At 38.4% G+C, this 20,513-nt stretch overlaps 1 protein-coding gene across 2 annotated transcripts; it reads left to right on the top strand.

The window, feature by feature from the left end:
- The first annotated feature begins 155 nt into the window (after positions 1 to 155).
- On the top strand, positions 156 to 20,513 carry LOC148833010 (serine/threonine-protein kinase PRP4 homolog). Of its 2 annotated transcripts, XM_088918056.1 has the most exons (17): positions 156 to 224; positions 3,955 to 5,232; positions 5,729 to 5,896; positions 7,259 to 7,414; positions 7,627 to 7,708; positions 8,101 to 8,308; positions 9,909 to 9,982; positions 10,276 to 10,366; positions 10,838 to 10,985; positions 11,624 to 11,761; positions 13,037 to 13,190; positions 14,724 to 14,838; positions 15,007 to 15,158; positions 15,782 to 15,868; positions 16,037 to 16,951; positions 17,467 to 18,791; positions 20,329 to 20,513. In XM_088918056.1, exons 1-15 carry the CDS (start codon positions 166 to 168, stop codon positions 16,238 to 16,240), a joined length of 3,114 nt encoding a protein of 1,037 aa, XP_088774182.1. In that variant the 5' UTR covers positions 156 to 165; the 3' UTR covers positions 16,241 to 16,951; positions 17,467 to 18,791; positions 20,329 to 20,513. The 2 variants fall into 2 exon arrangements, with proteins under 2 accessions (XP_088774182.1, XP_088774181.1); XM_088918055.1 differs by having other exon boundaries at positions 16,037 to 18,791.

Genomic DNA, 20,513 nt, shown 5'->3' with positions numbered 1-20,513 from the left:
ATATTGCGAAGGACTTCGTGAAACGGGGTGTCCCTACTCAAGCTGCGAAGGTTAAATGCACCCTTTTAGAGGGTGACACACGTTGAGGTGGTAATACCGCGACGCTCCCTTGCTGTAGCTGGTGCGCGGAGTGCGCAGACGCAGTCGCCGCACTCGCTGGTGAAAATGGCCGACATGGAGACGGAGGTGGACGGAAAGAGCTTGGACAGTGGCAAAGAGCTAGAGTAAGAAATAACCATAATATTCTAGTTTTGTACGCCAAAAGAGACCGAAATGCTAAATTTCGGGGTTTTGGTAGGATGGTGGCGGTGGTAAAGGATTTTGTTATGTATACGTGAAGCCGTGGTGTTCACAGACGTGTTGTTGCTTCTTAGTTTTGCGTTTCGCAAGTGCGTGCGAGATGGGGAAACGTGGGGGGGATAGTACAGTGTTCCCGGTTGAAAACAGCTAAGTTTGACTTTGTGTGATAGGGGAAATCGACACGCATTCGCTTTTCGGAAATCGGGATCTTCCCTAAAGCGTGGGAACGGCCATCTGCCACACGAACGGACTCCAACGGCGAGGACTTGCTTAGAAAACTGAGGCCGGATAGTTGATCCGCCACCCAGCGGGTGTCTGTTCTCGCTGCTGTTAGTAACCGTGTTGCTGTGCTGAACAAACAACAGAGCACATCGTGCCTCCATCCGACAAAGTGGCTTCGCGCCCTGCAGCTGGATTCAGCCTTTATTTTTGTTTCAGGCAAATGATTGCTCACGTCTTGCACGCCGACACGATCTGTTTTTTTGTTTTCCAAAAGCAGAAAAAAAAATCGGGGCCTACACTTCGGTCCTCTCCACGTTTTTTGTACTAGAGAGCATGTTTTGTTTTTGCCGTCTTGTAGGCCGTTTTAACGTAAGATGATCATAACTTCCGAAAATCGTGGATTTGTTGTTTACGCTTAAAGCGTCCCGAAGGTTCTTGTATTATCAAGCCATATCAGTAACTTCTCGGGTTTTTAACGATTTATTTAATAATCCAGTGATTTTTTTAATGCCTGTAAAAGAATCAAGCCGCAAACTGGTCGGTTCTTCCAGATTGGGGATACTTCTATTGCCTGAACCTAACCAAAAAACTTTTCGGGAGTTAGATCCTCACTTGCTAACCTTAGCTATAGGTTTCGATTTTGAAAATACGTCAAAACCTTATCCAGGTGTCTTGCGGACAGTTCTTGCCTCAGTTCTTATCTGCAGATCAATGGCTAAGCTCTTCTTTGCATAAACCTGGACTGATTTATGCAAAACAGAACTAAATGGGTTTCAATAAAGATCATTTCGATTGTGAATTTATGATACGCTTTCATATGACAAAGGCGATCTGGGAATGTTCTTTCACCAGGCGCAAATCTGAAAGTTTGATTATTCCTCACCGCTGGTGTTTTGACAAAGTGTGCGGTGTTAGGTTTTTAACAATTGAAACTGTTAAATTAAGGTTTTAATTAAGCAATAATTTGCACCCCGAACCTCAGTCTGACCACTGAAAAGGGGCGATCTTAGTTTCTAAAATCCTCTAGTAATTCAGTCGGGCAGGTTTAGAAAAATACTAAGGAAAAGTGCGCTCTTTTCACGCGTCTTTCACGTGAAGTGACCTTATATACTACCAGTCTGGTTAATTCTGGGTTTTTTTTCATGGTAAGACTGTTTTTAATGTAAATAAGTAAATCGTTCAATAAAAAATGGATAGGAATACATCTGTAAATGCACGTTTCTGGTTCAAGACCAAGCATGTAACAACAGTATTTCCAAATCGTGCAAAACTAGCTTTATGGTTGGTTAATTTTAAGAAATGAACGTGATCTCGAAATCGCTTAACTTTAAAAAGAGCCACCCAGATTTCGTGACTCAAAAATGACAATATTCTGAAATAGGCGTAATGTATGATTATACATTTCATGATATAAGCTGAAGACATGCACAGACATTCTCAAGACAATAGTTCCTCCTGAAACTTGTGGACAATTTAAACTTGGGGCTTTTTTAAGTTGGTCTGGTAATTATATCAGAGCCACAAATTGTATTATCCAGTTGTGTTCTAGTATTTTGATTCACATACTTGTGGAGTTACACTAAATATACACACAAATGAGTATGATGACATTTATTAGTTGGTACATTCTGGAGGCACTGATCTGTGTAGATCTAGTGTTGTGAAAAAGGATGACTGTAACATAGTAATTGTATATAGTATATTGTGCAGTCTTTCTGTGGTCACAAAAATTATTGGTGCCCTCCATTTGTAGTAAGTGTAATCACTATTTTAATTTCTAAACTACCTGACTATCTTATGTATGTTTATTAAACAGTCATGCGATGAAGTGATAGTTTTCTTTAATAGTGAATTCTCTAGTGTAGAATCCGTGAGGTGGTGTTTTTAGGTTGGGTACTAATGCTCGTTTCTTTAATAAAAACAATTCCTTACACTTATGTAGCACTTTTCTGGACACTCCACCCAAAGTGCTTACAGGTAATGGGGAATCTCCACCACCACCAATGTGTAGCCCCACCTAGATGATGTAGAAGATGTTCACCCACTGTTTTAATTGACTTTATTAGCCAGTAGTCAAGTCTGCAACTATGTGCACTAGCAGATGAACATGGTTTGAAAATGAAATGATGCTCTTCAGAGCAGGAACAATTTAGGAACATGGAGGTTGCAAAAAAGACATTTGTCCCTAGCTAGCAATAGACACCTGCATTCCTCTGGTTCTGTTTTCACATTTATTAAACTTATTTTAATAGTGAGTGTTTGTAGCAAAAACGAGGATTGATATTCTGTTGCACATTCATTTAAATTGTCTACCTTTTGTTGAAACAAATTCAGAAACGAATCCCATTGGTGAATTTTTTCATCTTCCTACATTTGCCCTTATAAATTAGAAGTCCGGTCTGTGATTGATTGCTCAGGCGATAACACACAAGGTCTGTCATTACAAGGCTGAGCTTTATTTAAAGGTCATCAAGGGTGTATTTGCCTTGCCACATAAGTAACCCACATGGCTGGCAGGGCAGCCTCAATCCAAACTCTGGTTCTGCTTTTCACAATAAGAAAAAAAATGGCTCGGGGGCTTCCGAGTGAATTAACTAATGAGCTTCACGTTTGAAGTTCAGGGCTGTATCATGATTTGAATGCATTCATGATCTCCCCAATGGAGGTGTTCAGTTAAAAATTGGCTTCATCACTCTGTTTGCCTCCCCACTGGTAGCTGGTGTGTGGTGAGCCTAGTTGTGCACTTTGGCTGCTGATGCATCATCCAGGTGAGGGCTACTCATTGGTGATTGAGGAGAGTCCCCATTACCTGTAAAGCACTTTCAGTGGAGTGTCCGCAAAAGCACTATATACAGTAAGTGTAAGGAGTTAATATTATTATTGGAGTGCAGATGGATTTGGGTTGGCTGGAGTCAGCTAGAGGAAGAGCATTTTGTTCAGTTAAAACCAAGCTAAATTAAACCTTTGCACTTGACGCTTACAGTTTAGAAACTTGGGTCAGCCAAAATGTCATGCTGGTTAAAAACACGTCTCCTGTAAAGATATGCGGCATACCTTAGATGAGCAGCGCAAATTTGGATTTACTAGTCCTGCAGTACATATTTATGTTTTACATTTCTAATATGTGCATTTTAATAAGAGAAGAAATTATAGGACAGGGCATAGCAGTTCCAGAACACTATTTTAATTTTCTGGTCTACTTCGATAGATTCCTTAAAAACCTAATTTGTGTAAAAGATATTCTGTTTCCAACTGCAGTACCTCATTTGTCTTTAAACTTGACACCAGGAAAATGGCTTTGAGGAGTTTTAGTTATTTCTTTCATTTTTTTTAGGACAAACTCAAGTCATCAAATTAGTAAAAGATCTTAAAATGCTTTGAATAACGTCTGTGGATACTCAGACGTTTACTGTTTAAATTTGTGCTCCACAGAGGCGAGGATGCTGAGAGCTCTGGGAAAAGCGGAAACGAAGAGAATGGAGACGTATCGGAGGAAGAAGACAAGCTTGAGTCCAAACACAGCAAACACAAGAAGAAGAAGCATAAGCATCGGAGCAAACACAAGAAGCATAAGCACTCCTCCGAGGAAGATAAGGACAAGAAACACAAGCACAAGCACAAACATAAGAAACATAAGCGTAAGGACAGTGGCCCAAACACCTCTGTTAATGCCACAAGCAAAGATGGTGCTTCTCCTTCAAAGCGTCCCAAGCTGGATGACATGGCAGTCTTAGAAGATCTGGAGAAACAGAGGGCGATGATTAAAGCAGAGCTTGACAATGAACTGATGGAAGGGAAAGTCCAGTCTGGGATGGGTTTGATACTGCAGGGTTATAACTCTGGTTCGGAAGAGGAAGGGGAGATTCAAGAAAGGGCACGTAATGGGGAACAGCGAGGCCCTGCCAAGGCTGTTACTCCCAAAAGCCAGGGCAGGTCACAGACAGTCAAGGACTCCAAAAGCAAACGAGAGTCCACAGACCATAAATCTAGTTCAAAACGAAGGAGTCGAAGTAAGTCCAAGGACCGGGCGAAACAGCATAAATCAGAAAAGAAGAAAAGTAAGAGCAGTGGAACTGAAGGTGGTACCAAAGATAGGACAAAAGCACGGAGCAGATCTAAGGACAGGAGGCGATCTAAAAGTCCTGCGAGGTCTAAAGAGAGGACCAGGAAATCAAAATCTCCAACTACTAGAAGGCGCTCTTCAGCTGAGAGAGCCCGGAAATCCGCCTCACCCTCGGGTGAAGTAGAAAAAAGCAGAGCAAGTAAGCGATCGCCTCCACCCTCCAGTGACGGCAAAAACAGGGACCGGAGTCGGAAATCCAAGTCTCCTGACCGGAAGAGTAGATCTCGTGAACGAAGATCCAGGTCCAAGGAGAGGAGATCAAGGCGTTCAGAGGCCGAGAAAGAGAAGGAGAAGGAGAAGAAACCAGCCAAGTCGCCCTCTAAGGACGCCTCGTCTGGCAAGGAGAACAGGTCACCCAGCAGAAAACGTGGACACAGCCCGCAAAGACGTAGCTCTTCCCCCAGGCGGAAAGAGAGGGCATTGAAGCGCAGCAGGTCGCCACCTTCCTTGAACACACAGGCAACAGACAGGAGGTCAAAGCAGAGCCGCTCTGCCTCTCGAAACAAGTCTCCAGCAAGGAGAGGACGGAGTCGCTCAGGGGATCGCCGGAGACGAGAATCGGACCGGCTGAGACTTTCGCCTGTCAGGTGCGTTTCTTCCTTCTTTCATTGTGGAAGAGGTTATGAGCACTCTTTTTTTTTCCAGGGGGTTGTGCAGCCTGTGAAGACCAGTAAAATGGCATCTCCTTTTGTATCCTTCATAGATTTGAGAGGTTTTAGTGAGTAACCTTTCTGATGGATAAAAAAATCATACAATGTTTAAACGTTGTGGGTGTTAAAATGAGCTTTTCCTTTCAAACCTGAAAACTGAGTTTATCTTAAGTGTTTTTGGGATGTCCTTGTCTTCCCATGTTTTGTTTAAATTAGAAAGTTTCACTTTCTGCAATGTGTAAAGGAAGTGCCTGCTTTAAATATATAAAAGGGTGCATTATGGAAATATAATTTTCCATGTAATGGTGGAGTATCTTGCAAGCTAATGCTGTTGTAAGCTCCTGTATTACAGCTGCTAGTGTTAGGTTTATCTGTGGTTTTTTTCCCCTTGCTAGTCGTGGGGATTCTGAGCAGCTCACCTGTTGCTTTGCAGGGTGCGATCGCGGGATGAAGTGCCAGGGAGGAGGGACAAGTCGAGGGACACGAGTCCCCTGCTCCCCCGACGCAGGATGAGCCGGTCCCCCCTGAGGAGGAGGTCTCGCTCCCCGCTGAGACGCAGCCGTTCCCCCCGCAGGAGGAGCCGCTCACCCCTCCGGAGGCGGTACGTGCTTTTTTTTTTTAACTAACGCGACGCTTTCTCCAATCCCATCAACCCAGATGTATTTCCCACCTTTCTTCCCAGGAAATAAATGACCCAATATACAAAAAGACCATATTAACAGAGAACAAGCTACAGAGTAAAAAAATAAAACTACACAGAAAACAAAATGTTGACATTGCATGGGGTCAGACTTTACTCAAATGGGAAGGGAGTGTTTTGGATCTGTTAAAATGCAGGGAAAATGGGCGTATGGTTTTGTCACTAAATTGTGTAAAGAACCAGATAGACTACAGTCAGGCCCATTTTAGTGCTGGCAGTGTTCCTAGAAATCCTCCTGAAAAAGATTTCCTTCTCAGGGGTTAAGTAGTAAATTTCCTACAATAAATTATTCGGTGCAGGTAAATTCTTGTAAAACATGTTCCAGCTTTGCAAGGGGTTTCCTCCTCTTGTGATTTTGCTGCAAGTCTTGCATTGACGTATTTCTCTAAAGCGGTAAATAGATGTCAGAGGAAACATTTTCTATAAAAACTTTCAATAACGGAGATAGTCACATGGGCAGGTAGATGCTCTGTTATGATGAGCATCGGTCATCTGCTTATAATAGACCATGACTTGATTGGCAAATACAAGTTAGTATTTCCTTTTTCCTAGTATATCCTTTTCCTTTTTATGTGTTGTGTTTATTTAAAAAAAAAAAATTTTTCCTTAGCCAGCTTCACTCCTTCCAAAATGAAAGACAACACCATTATTGGAATGTAGTCGGACTAGTGATGTGTAGGACTATGATGTTTATTTTTTATTTTGAGTGCTAAACTTCAGAACAGAAGAACCACCTTAATCATGAATGTGCAATCCTTATTTTAATAGGAGGTAATTTATAGGTCTGACTTGCAGTTGCAGTGAGACTCTGTCAATATTAAGCTTCCAAAAACTACATTTGTATCATTCAGATTTCTTAATAGGGTACTTTCCTACGAAGTTTGATCCCTGCATCTTGTGTCCTCTTAGCTGTTAAAATAACTGCCAAGGCTGTCTTCTATGTCTTTGTATCAAAGCTATAAGTTGTCCTATTCTTTTGTTAGGATCGTAAAATGTAAAAATTCTAATTAGGATGTGAAATTACCTGCACGCATTTGCAATTTCATAGTAAAGTATTTTACTGGTCTGGTGTTCTAACGTTTGGTTCCAGAAGACAGTTTGGTCCTCAGAATAATGGGTTTTTATCTCTTTGCTTGACATTTGTAAATTGTTGCAGTTTCAGATTTCTCCCCTCCCTTTAATCTCATCCTAGAAAAACACACAGTCATACAGCTTCGCTCTGTTTCATTGGCTCCAATTGTGATGCAGACTTTGTGGTTCTAGGTCACTGGATAGAGACAGGCTAGGCCGGTACAGACCGAGGTGGAGATCAGGGTCCAGAGATCGCCGGCGGAGACGCAGCAGAGACAAGGAAGACAAGTTTAAAGGCAGCCTTTCAGAGGGAATGAAAGCTGATCAGGAATCCTCTTCAGATGAAGTGTAAGGCTTATAGATTTTAAACATTTCAATTGGATACTTGGAGAAGCACTTTTCCTACTTAAGGTGTGCTGTTCTTTATGCATGTGATCCTACAGATGTTCTAGTTGGTTTAACGTTTAGTACATAGTTTAGGAAATCATATGTTATTGACTGAGTATCTTACTATATTGCATAACTGTGTCTGAGTTTGGTACTTAATTTCTCTTTCTCAGTCTGGAAGATTATGATGTGGATGAAGAGGATGAAGAAGCTGTCATTGAACAGAGGAGGCTACAACGACAGGCCATCGTGGAGGTTTGCTTTTTAGTTTTGTAATTATAGTTACAAACAAGAATGAATTCCACTCATCTCCGATAATCTCATTCACTTATTTTTAAGCATAATATTGATTGTAATGATGCACTTATTGATAATAGTAATAAAAGATTGCTCTGTCTTTTCAGATAGTTAACATTCTAACTTATGTTAACTAATTCTATTAAATTGGCTACTTTAAGACATTGGAGTTGAACACTTGGGTCTGTATCTCTACACACTTGCACAGCATTGTAGAAATGTTTGAGCTAAGAAACATCCTTAGCATCCCAAGTAATTTCAGTGTGCTGCTGTACTATATTTGAACACATTGCAAAAGCAAACAGCTGCACGTCATAAAGTGACAGAACATTTGTACTGTATTTCTCCAGAAATACAAAGCTGTTAACGAGGACAGCAACATGTCAGTTCCTTCGGAGCCCAGCAGCCCCCAGAGTAGCACCAGGAGCCGCTCTCCTTCCCCCGATGATATCCTGGAGCGAGTAGCTGCTGATGTCAAGGAGTATGAGAGGGAGAACGTGGACACCTTTGAGGCCAACGTTAAAGCCAAGCACAACCTCATCGCTGTGGAAAAAGATGGTTAGTGGGGAAGGGGGGATTGCTTATCTCATGGTGCCTTTTTTTCCCCAGATCCAAAAACATCAAATCGCATCTTAACATAAGACTGTAGTTTCTTTTTCGGAGTGAAAACTAAAAATCTTTTGGTTCTAATTCTAGAGTTGATCTAGCTGATCTATAGTTAGTCAGAAAAAAACTGGAAGAAGTAGATCAGTGCATAATCAATTAAAACAACTGCACATCAGTTTGATCTGTTGTAGGATTTTTAAACACCTGCTGTCTTGTATTGTATATATTGTACTCATGAAGCAGAATAACAAATTAAAATCTTGAAAAATCGAGCACAAACCTTTAATATCTCAAGCAGAATGCTCGATTCTGTGTAGTGGTAACATTATGTGCTTCTCTGTGAGATCCCATAGGCGTAAACGTTGTGGGAAGTACTTGAAATGATTGTAGTTGGGATCCAGACCAAATATTTTCTGATTATCTCATTTTTATGTGCTTGTTGTTTATTTGTTCATTGACATATTTTGCAGCAGGGTTCAAAAGAAAAAAAACCCACTTAGCATCACTTTCATGTAGTGTTGATGCATCTTTAAATATCCTTAAATTTTGACTTTTTTGGCACAGGCATATAATCATACTGAGCATGAATTACAATTTTTTAAGTGAATATATGGTTTTGAGGTATTGATCAAAGGTTTTGGGTATTGATCATTTGTAACTGGGTGAAATTCTAGTGATTGTTGAATAAGCGCTAAATTGCCTCATTACTAAGACTTGTTTGGGCACAGTGTTTGTGATTTAAACTGAATGTTGAGCCCCATGAAAAAGAACACTGAAGGAACCACAGTACCCTGATCATCAAGCGAACAATGCATTTGCCGTCCGTATGCTAGTCAGACAGGTTTTACATTGCCAGCTGCACTATATCAGAAATGCCATGTCACATCAACCTGTCCATGAGCAGTACAACTATGAGGAGGTAGCTGAACATTCATTCTCGCTGATGTTTGAAATAAAATTAGATGGTGTTACATTTTCTTGCGAGATGAGAATGTGACAGATTAAGCTGTGGGTGCCCTACTTACTAAACCTGCCCCTGCTGAAGATTTGTGGAATAAAGTGTGGCGTGTATTTGGGAGACCAGTGAACGGGCCCATGCTTGTCCACAGTCTACCAAAAGAACATCCTGCTGTGGGACAGAATCCCACAAGACAGTGTTTGAATCCTGGTACAAAGCATGTCACAGATAGCGGTGTTGATTTCAGTGGATGTCACATGCTATTAGCTGGCAACTTTTACAGTTAACTGATCCTTTTCATGACCAAAATTAATCAGAATAATTTGCCTATTTCATGCCTGCCGATTAAAATATTAGTGTACCTGCTACAAAAAAGTATAATTTTCCTGATGATTTGAAGTTTAAGTGATAGACTAAACCATCAAAAGAAATTTATTTCAGGAGAACAAAGGGTAATGTCATAACTGTAGGCATGAAATGTTTTGGGAAGATCACCTTTTCAATATAGTTCAATTTTCTTTAAGAACAGCAAGTTCTTTCTGTTATTAGAGAATAAAAAGGAAACCACTGACCACTTCTTTATGCATTTTCCAGGATCAAATCCAAAGAAGCCATTAGCTCCAGATATGTTTACAGAATCCGATGACATGTTTGCCGCATATTTTGATGTAAGTATTTTTGATGTTAGCTCAGTGGAATTTAATTTCTAGAGAATTTTAATTCTTTTGAACAACACTTCTGAATTTAAAAAATTAATTGGTATGTGCCTTGTGTGTTTTTTAGGCCTTGTGATTGTTTTAGAAATGACTTGAGTTTTCTGTAAACCAGCATCATCCAATAGACCATATTTTGTTGTGATCTCCATTTGCTTTAATAAATTAAAATTGTGGTATTTCAATTTTTCAACACACAAGGGGCATATTCAGTGTTGAGGCAATAATTAGAATTGTACAATTAACAGAGTGCAAGACTTCGTGCTGCTGGTATTGGCAAGGACTTCAAAGAAAACCCAAATCTCAGGGATAACTGGACTGATGCAGAAGGCTACTACCGTAAGATCAATTAATCATCTTCTTAGTGTTTAAGAAATTAACTTGGGCAAAGTTGAGCTTGCATTTGATTTTATAATTTATCCTAATACTGACTTTCTTTGCTGATTCAAAAAAGCACAGACCAATTTGGTGCCATTTTAAAATAGTCTTTTCACAAATGTTGGAAGATGCAATTCCTTAATCTAACGGCATTAACTCTACATGACCTTACTGCTCCTTCCATGTACCAAAGTTTTTTTTCTACTAAATCTGTTGTAAATGTTCCTTATTTCTCACAGCTTTTTTTAAAACATAATGTCTTAATATGCATTTTGAGGTTGGAGGTATTTGGAAATTTTGTGAGCATAATGTCAATATTTTGTGTACAATGTATAATGGGACTTTTATGTCTTCTGGTAATTCTGAAGTATCAATGTTTGAGCACACTTGAAAATAGTAATAATAAGAGCTTTCAACTTTATACATCTACAGGCGTGAATATTGGAGAGGTTTTGGACAAGCGCTATGGTGTTTATGGCTACACCGGCCAGGGGGTCTTCAGTAATGTGGTGCGGGCCAGAGACATGGCTAGAGCAAATCAGGAGGTGGCTGTGAAAATCATCAGGAACAACGAGCTCATGTGAGTACTGTTTGTACATTGGCAGCCATTCCCAATTGACAGGTGGCAATGTTTTATAATGGACATTATCTACAAGTAGTAAATATAAAACTGAACTGCATGCGGGGTGCCATTACACCTGCTGCAGGCGCTTCAATTTCAACTCCTGGTACGCTGAATAACTTGCATGAACACTGTAGCAATGTGTTTTTCTTAAGTGCCCTCTTTCAGGTGTGTTGCCCAACTTATAACCAATTGAGACTCTGAAGAAGCAAACAGTGTTCGTTGTGGGGAGAACTCAATAAATTCATCTTGTCTGTTAATCTTAAATTGATCACATATTAAAGCTGTTTAGTGAGAAATAAAGGTAAGCATTTTGAGAATGATTAATGCTGCCAGCAGCTTCAGTATACAAAACAGGATGCTTAGACTATGGCATTTCTGAGAATCAGGACTGAATACAGCAAAAGGAAAACCGAAAGTCTAAACAAACAAGCAGATCAGTTGAAGGCATCGGTTTTCACTGGCTGTGTGTTGCTCCCCTGGGATGAAAACCAGTATATACAGTGTACCCCCAACATCAGGTCCAAGGCTGTGAACCACTGACCTATATAGTATTAAATTAATAAAGTGCTGTGAATCATTACATGTCATTATAGGCAGAAGACTGGACTGAAGGAACTGGAGTTCCTTAAAAAGCTCAATGATGCTGATCCAGATGATAAGTTTCACTGCTTGCGACTTTTCAGACACTTCTATCACAAGCAGCATCTCTGTCTAGTGTTTGAGCCCCTCAGGTAAATTGTCTTTACTACTTTCACACTATTAGAAGCATAGAGTTTTGTCATATTTTTATGATAGGAAGAATTGAAGCTAAAACCATTTCTTAACTATGTAAGTTATTTAAGCAAAATGATTTAGGATTCAGTTAACCAGACTATATAATTAGTTTGATTGCTGTCATTTTTAATGTAGCCTATACTTTTGAACAAGTGTTACTGGTAATGGGGAGCATCTTTCTTGTGAAATGCACTCTAGATATCTTCTTTGTCCTTAAAGTTAAATGGTAAATTTAAATTGTGTGGATTTTTTTAATATATTTGTAGTCAGCAATATTCTTATTCTCTGATTTTGTAAATGGAAATGGTACAAGCAGCTCTGCTTTATCCCTTTATCCCAGCATGGGACAGTTGGAGGCCATGTGCACTTGTCATAATGTCATTGGTTTTTCAAACTGAACCCTGCAGTGCCTTCAGGAGAATTGGCATCTGTTTAATGAGTCCCTGTAGATTTTTACATCTCTGCAGGTTTGGAATCGTAATCACAGTATGCTAGTGAGGTAGCTACCCTTCAAACCAGCGGTGCCTAAGCGCTAATCCTCATCTACAATTCCGAATTAGATTGTTCTAGGCGTCATTCAGGAGCCTTGTAGTTTTGCATCATTAAAACACTTCCTATTCTTTTGAATATCGATTGTCTAACAAAGTTGTACTTAATTTTCTTGCAATGAGGAAGTGCAACTTCAAATTGGATTAATTCTTGCATTTGTATTTAAGTTGTTTTTCATGGAACAGAATAGTTCATAGAAATTTAATGCAGTACATTTTACTTTTTCAACTTATACATACCAACAGAGTCTTAGCTAGAGGTTTACATCTGGACGTGGCCAGTGGAAATGAGGCAGTAGTCTTTATTTTAACTACTAAGTTTAACAATCTAGCTTGACTTTGTGTTGACAATCTCAACCTTCCCTGTGTTTCAGATCCATTGTGCCAATTTTCAACAGTGTAGCTATGGTTCTGCTTGATATACTGTTCTAATTTTTGAGCAGTATGGCATTCCATTAATGCTTTAATGCATAATTCTTTATACAGACTGTAAAGTTGTTTTTTTCTAGTATTATAGTTAGGTAAATTGCAGCTGTCATGTAGGGCTCCTATGATGGTTGTATCTCTCACTATTACTGCCGAGGGGCAGACATTTGAATGTGGAGGAGGAGCTGGAAATGATCCTTTACTGTGACTTATTTATATGCAGGTTTGTGTAATTGTCTAATTGTTTGTTTTATTCAGCATGAATTTGCGGGAAGTGTTGAAGAAGTATGGGAAGGATGTAGGCCTTCATATTAAAGCAGTACGATCATACAGTCAGCAGCTCTTCTTGGCTCTGAAACTTTTGAAAAGATGCAATATCTTGCATGCCGATATCAAACCTGACAACATACTGGTGAGTATACTGCAAAGTCCTGTACTTGTCTTCCAGTCTGTTTTGCTATATAATTTGTTGCATGCTGTTTTTACTACTCTAGAATATTTAATTAATGATGGGTACATTATTTAAAATCTGTATTGTAGTTATAGTCTGTGTTGATAATGTTTTTCAGGAAGTTTGTGTGCTGAAGGTCTTGGCAGCAGAGCTGCGTTTTATCTTGTATTGGTTTCAAAAAGGAAAAAGTGTAATTGGTTTTGGGGTTTTAACATGAATGGATGCCACCTCTTGGTAGTGAATTGACCTAACAACTGAATTAAGTTCCGAGGACGTATGTCCCAAGAGTTACCATGCTGACTTCACTAGTCCGTTGAAAACAGTCTATTCAGTATAGAACGTATATAGCGTGCTCCTAGTCCTAAAGAAGCAAAATTTTCTTTCAAAATGAATCATTCTTTAACATGCCATTCCATCTTATGTTAAGGGTCACAGTAGTATTTACGATATTGTTGGGGAAAATTATTTCAAATGAATGCCTTTCATTAGTTTTTTTAGATAGTTTCTGATAGGGAAGATATATTGCAGATGTATAATTTGGATTGATTTATACAGAGCTTTATATTTAAGCCATTACTGATGACTACAAGTTGCACTTGATTGAGGCTCTGTGAAGAATACATAGAGGTTTTCAGTTGGCATTTGTCAGCAAAGACATTTTAAGTTTGCTTGTTTCTTGCAGGTTATTAGTGTTTTAGATAGTTTGTGATACCCTCATGGAGTACTATTTTGTGTAAATATACTGATGCACAGTACAAAAGTAACAACCTGTTTTATGTTGGCAGCTCATTGGGGACATAATGTACATTTTAAAAAGGGAGCAGTTGGGTATGTTGATTTAGTAGTGTGGTTCTTTGAGATAAAATACTGAGCATAGGTCATCTGGCAAAAAAAAAAGGTGCTCACACCTGAAGAAGGCCCCATGGCCGAAACGTTGTGTTTTCTTTCTTCTTTTTTTCAGCATGGAATAAACCTATTACTTGTTCCTTGACAAAAAAAAATGCCAGCTTCTCTGTTTAGTACTTAGTTTTACAGTTTTAGCAATTTTAATTCAACTGCTATGAATAATGGCAAGCCTATCTGGAATTGTTCTGTTCAAAATCTGACAGAAATACACTGTAAGAATTGTAATTCATGTCCAAATTACAGAAAGAGTGACAAGAACATGGCCAAGCACTTTATCCAGAGGCAGATGCATCAGCTGCCAGGACTGTGTTAATGCTCTGGGAGGTTAATACCTGGTGCTATTTTGTGATTTCCTTTTTCACTCTAACAGCTTATTATTTTTCAAACTTAAAACATCTTATGATTTTGATCTGTATTTGTGTTTGCATTTTCTTGTGAGTGATGCATATTAAAATTTCATTAAATGTATTCAACCTGAGTGGTTTACTATTTTAATTTGATTATTAAATGTATATAGTACTCCTCATAATGCCTTAGCAATTCATAAACCAATTAAAAGTTCATTGCACATTTGTCTTTACCCAACAGGTCAATGAATCTAAAACTATCCTTAAATTGTGTGACTTTGGATCAGCATCCCATGTGGCAGATAATGACATCACCCCATACCTTGTTAGTAGATTCTACCGGGCACCAGAGATCAGTAAGTACTTTTGTTGCATTACTGTTTTTCAATATGCTAATTTGTAGTAGCTGCCTCAACATTGGTAGTCTTGGTAAAACCCACGTTTTATCAATAAATCCTTTTTAAAACAATCTTGTGCTAAAAATATCATAAGTGATAAACATATTTAATTGTATCTTTCTGCAGTCATTGGAAAACCATATGATTATGGGATTGATATGTGGTCTGTGGGCTGCACCCTATATGAACTGTACACTGGAAAGATCTTGTTTCCAGGCAAAACGAACAACCACATGTTGAAACTTGCAATGGACCTCAAGGGAAAAATGCCCAACAAGGTAAGAATAACCATCAGAAAGTTCTGAAGTGCAAATTCTGAATTTCTGATTGTTTTAATAAGTTTGATCACAAAACAGTTGCATCGATAAACTTGTTTACAATTTTCAAAACCGTTATGTGGTTGCTTCAATCAGAACTATGAAATGTGCAAAATGTGGGGTTAGTATCTGTGAAACAACATAGCTTCAAGAGTTCATTTTTTTCATTTATCCTTTGTCCTGGATAGAAGCTTTTGATATGTGCACCTTAGAATAGCTACAGTCTGTGAAACACACTGGTCTTATTATGATTATTTTAACGTTTTAATAACTGCTACAGATGAAGCAGTACAATTTTGCTTTAGTATCCAAATGTCCTTTACTCTTATTGATGCACAAGTATGTATTTGTAGTCACAAATTTTAAAGTAAAAATGGTCGATGAATAGTTCCTACTTTTAATGCACAATCGTATCTACTTGTAGAGAGCATGAAGATCTGTTCTGCAACTGTAGTCCCAACTTTTCCACACAGAAGGTTAATAAACATTGTTTGGATTTTGAAAACCATGTTTTATGTAGATAAAATCTCTGTTTTAGATGTTTGTACACTGTGTGCAAAACATAATGCATTTGTTCTCCACAGATGATCAGGAAAGGCTTGTTTAAGGACCAGCACTTCGATCAAAATTTGAACTTCCTGTACATAGAAGTAGATAAAGTGACTGAAAGGGTATGTATTTTCTCATCCATGCCAGTTTTTGTATTTTTATTCAATCCTATGTTTAGTTAGCCTGGACACTTTTTGTCCTTGACATCTCCCATAGTTTGTTTCCTGTTGCCAGTTATAGTGCGTTCGTTAACTGTGTTCATAAACCTGTGTTTGTGTTTCTCCGAACAGGAGAAGGTTACAGTGATGAGCACCATTAATCCTACTAAGGACCTGTTAACTGACATGATTGGCTGTCAGCGGCTGCCAGAAGATCAGCGCAAGAAGGTTATCCAGTTGAAGGACTTATTGGACCAGATACTGATGCTGGACCCAGCCAAGAGAATCAGCATCAACCAGGCACTTCAGCACCCATTCATTCAGGAAAAGATCTGACAACAGAACAAGTACATTGTGTCTCACAAAATAGCTACAGAGACTGAAGGATTCATAGCAACCATATTTTTAAGTAATGTTTATTTTTGACCCACAGATTTTTGTTTTATTCTGAAATACAACCAAAGTAGGGGTCCAAGAATTCTCAGATGACCAGGAAGACTAATTTACACCCTTTGACCATTGGCCCAATTTAGTTGGCAAGTTTTCATTTCCTTACTGGTCATTCCAGATGTTCTTAGAAATTGTTAAAGGTTGATCTTCCTCGATTTTTTTTATTTCCTTCCATTTTAAAACGGCTTATTCTTGGGCCCTTGCAGGTAATTGTTGCAGAAGATATAATTATTGTACATAAATTATTGTATTGTTGAGATTCTGATTGTAGCGAAGGTTTATGGGTTGCCAAGGCTGCATAGAGAAGACAAAAAGCTTTCAATGATTGTACACATCTTTTATGTAGTGTATTGTTTCATCAATACATTTTTATATATTCATGTGTTTGTTCGTGCAGCTCTGGCAACCAGTCTTTCTGTGAAAAGGCCAGCGTAAATGCTGTTTATATTCACATTTTCCTAGGTGTATGTGTGCAGGCCACAGCAGCATGCCCTTGGTGTATTTCTGTGCCGAAGGGGGTCTGTCCTACTTGAGCCTGCCTGCAGGGATGGTCTCATCTTTTAAAGCAGGTTGTGTACCACTTTCAGTACACTGAAGGTAAGCTTAAACCCATCAACTTCACTGGTGCTCTTACCAATTAGTACAGTGGCAAGTTTGTTCTGAAGGGTGGCTTTTTGGCATTTTGCCTCATGCATGTGTCTAAATGCAAATCCTCCTGAAGCTGTGTGCAGATGGTTTGTTTTTGTTTTTATTTAGTTTTTTCCCTCCAAAATGGCTTGCAAATGCAAAAGTGTACAGCCAACAAACCAATTACTGTGGGGGAAAATAGGGAAGTTTTGATGGATGATGGCGCCTTCAGTGTACTGCTTCTTTTATAAAATCTTTCAAATCTTTGCAGAAGTGTTCACACCTTTCTCAAAATAAAGTGTAGTCCATACATAAATGCTTTGTTTTTTCTTTTAGTAAATGCATGTCAGGGCTAAAGGGGCATTTTGTCTTAGTTTTAAAAAGTTGCATTTAACTTCATTGAAAGTGTGCACTTTTTATGATTACAGACTTTTTTGTCATTTTGACTTTTCTCATTTATGTGACCGTGTTGTCTTTCAATACAGGCATAATCCTTCTGCTCTTGAGTATACACCTGCTTGTTTTAAGCGGTAATTGCTTCTTTACCTTTTCCTTTGTACTGTTAAAACATTTTGGGGTTTTAAAAGAACCAAAAGTGTAGTGTTGCCCAATCTAATTTTGTCTTTGCTTATTGTAATCTCAGTAGACTTCCCTGCATGTCAAGTGGACCATGCAGATTTACTGTAAATTTTTATTATGCATCATAAAACATCATAAAATAAAGTCTTCTGTGGAAAAAACGGTTGTAGACATTAAGATATTTTTGTGGTGATATTTTTATGCACTAACCTGTTTTTAAATTTATAGCTTTCCGTTTTAAACCAGACAGAACAGCTTTTCCGTAACACTTAATTCAAGAGAGGTGGCCAAAAAAAAAATTGAAAATACAGATTTTTGCTTTGAGTTGACCTCAGTTGCAGCTTATTTGTGGTGTAGAGGAGTAATGTTTGGTTAAACCTGACAATCACATGCTGTTTGCTTCTTTTAATCTAATTGATGTTTGTGATGTTTTCTCACTTTTCCCTCTGGTCGCTGAGAGAGAATGAAATCAAGTAAAGCTTCCAAGCCAGGAGGCACAGTCCACGTCCTCTACTCCGTGGTTCTGCTTTGAAAGAGACAAGGCCTTCATCTACTTAACAAGGTCATTTCTGATGGCATGTGTAGATAAAACATGTGGCATTAAATGAGTTGAAATGCTTACGGCTAACTTAAAACTGTCCGTAAATACTGACACCATTTGTTGGTGAAAGGGAGAAAAGTTCACCTCTTTTTCCATGAACTCTGCTTTGAGCATTACAAGCAATCCAAACCTCCGGGAAATGAGAGTAAAGCACAGCGACAGACTGTTGGTAAAAAATTTAGGACAACTTGATTTTTCTGTCTTCGGGAAGGTGGGGTTTTACAGACTTCCTGAGTTTACCTAGGGCTGCATTCACAGCAGTTACCCTTGCCTTTGGTATCCTTGCTTTCACATTTACCTTTGCAGTTTTTGTCCTTAGGCAGTTGACCTCGTCACGTTTCCACCACAGGGTCTTCTAATTTTTTAAACCACCCACACACCCACCCTCACACACACTCACTCTTTGGAAAAATCTCACATTTTCACTTCTGTAACCTGATGTTCTGGAAGGACAATCTTATTTTAGCAAATGAAGTTGTAATATAATATGGAAGGTTATGAATAGGTTTGCTACAATTCATATATATATAAACCTGTTTCAAAAATGCATCAAGATGCTCGTTTATGTGTTCTTTGTATCCTAGGTGCAGCCCATTTGAAGACTACAAGGATACCAAGACCTGGACAAAGGTTTCTGTTCTAGAAAAAGATTTCTGTTAACCCTTTTACTGTGAAATGTAATTGCTTGAATTTGTGTCCTTGGTTGTGTAAATGTGGTTGCAGTAGCTACCCTTTCCCTTTAAGAAGTAAATAAGATATAAAAACTAGAAAAGTAGATAATTATAAGGTTTTGATCTAGAGTGATAAAGTGTAAATTACATGATTGTCTGTTTCTATAAACATACTTTATTCAAGCAGTAAATTCATTCATCTTAATTGGATTAATTTTAGTAGCCTAAATGTTTATATATTGAAAACATTTTGGCTCAGTTTACAAGAATGCACACTCTAGGTGGTTTCTTAAATAACCTGTGGTTTTTCAGATGCAACGTGAAATTATCGTTTCATAGAAGGGAGGTCTCTGTCTTGAGAGCCAGTGTGTCTGCAGACTTTTCAGTTCTCTTTAAAAAGCCAACACTTGAAACAAGCTTTAATTTGATTAATTTATTTCAAACAAATTAGCTCATTTAGGTTAATAGTTAAGTTGGAATAATGTCCTATAGACATTACACCAGCCCTCCAGGACTTTGATCAGAATACTATTTGTAAGAAACATGGCCCCTTTCACTAGTTGATATTGGGATGTTTTAACATGTATATACTGTGATATATGCTGCTTAATCTGTCAGCAGGAGGTTTTTGCAGCTGGGTTGAGGCATGGCTATAATTATACAGTCTTGCAGGATTTCAGGAAAGTAATGATTTTTCACTGGTTGTGTGAAACCTATACAAATACTGGAGAAAAATACATAGTCTTGACACTACCAGATTTTTTGCAGAAGAGCACAGCTGCATCTGCTAGCTTTTCTTCTGTAAGTTTTCAAATGGTAGAGTGCTAAAGCCAGAAGAAAACTCACAACATTGTCCTACAGTGCGACACCACATCCAGTTTCACTATAAACATGCGAGAAGAACATTTACATAGCTTTTTCAGTCGCTGCATTTTGAGATTTATGAAGGCGTGCCCTGTGTTGCCCTTATCAGGGAATGTTTTAAAGGATAAAGGGTGAGTAATGTTGCTGATGAACTGGAAATACCCATGTCAACTATAGACTGTCATCTAGAAATATAGGACGTGAGATTTTGAAAAACTATAAGGCCTAAAGCATGTCGCTGTTCTTGTGACTGTTAACGGAAGCCTAGATATTCAGATTATAATCCAAGCTATGGTTTAAAAGTCATTTCTTTACACCTCTCCATTTACTTTTTCATTTTTCTTTATATTCTTGATTTTGGATCACCAGATCAGGATACATTTTGATGCAGTCACTAAATGCAATTTCTATATTTATTGTACAAATACCTATTCACGTTGTACCTGAATGCCAAACCTAACTGGAAATCATACATCTAGATTTGTACACTATTTCCAAATACAACAAAAAAATTTCCCCTATTGTTGGTGGTGCATCAGCGATCAGCACTGTGCAGGTAATATTTTCTTACTTTTGGTAGAAATACACAGGGAAATTTAATGAGAAATACAATAAGTTTTTCTCTCTTTCAGGGTAAGTGGCTCGCCTGGAATGATGTTTGTGCAGAGAAGAATGGAGACGTAATAAAGCATTGCAGCAAACTACTTATTTTTCAATTAAAAGTGCATTTTTATATTAAGTAGTTTTCATTCTCCATTGTAATATGCATGGAATTTTATCACATACTGAACATAAAATAAAACTTAATTGAAACAGT

This window comes from Atractosteus spatula, chromosome 6 (genome assembly GCF_055471065.1).
Source record: "Atractosteus spatula isolate fAtrSpa1 chromosome 6, fAtrSpa1.hap1, whole genome shotgun sequence".
Classification (NCBI taxonomy): domain Eukaryota; kingdom Metazoa; phylum Chordata; class Actinopteri; order Semionotiformes; family Lepisosteidae; genus Atractosteus; species Atractosteus spatula.
The sequence above is the reverse complement of the archived record's forward strand: the minus strand, read 5'-3'. Positions and strand labels throughout refer to the sequence as shown.

Excerpts from the sequence above, each read along its gene's own strand:
- LOC148833010 (XM_088918056.1), top strand. The coding sequence starts at position 166 with ATGGCCGACATGGAGACGGAGGTGGACGGAAAGAGCTTGGACAGTGGC. Across the intron at positions 10,986-11,623 it reads ATCAGGAACAACGAGCTCAT|GCAGAAGACTGGACTGAAGG; the intron begins GTGAGTACTGTT and ends ATGTCATTATAG. Across the intron at positions 15,159-15,781 it reads AGGGAAAAATGCCCAACAAG|ATGATCAGGAAAGGCTTGTT; the intron begins GTAAGAATAACC and ends TGTTCTCCACAG.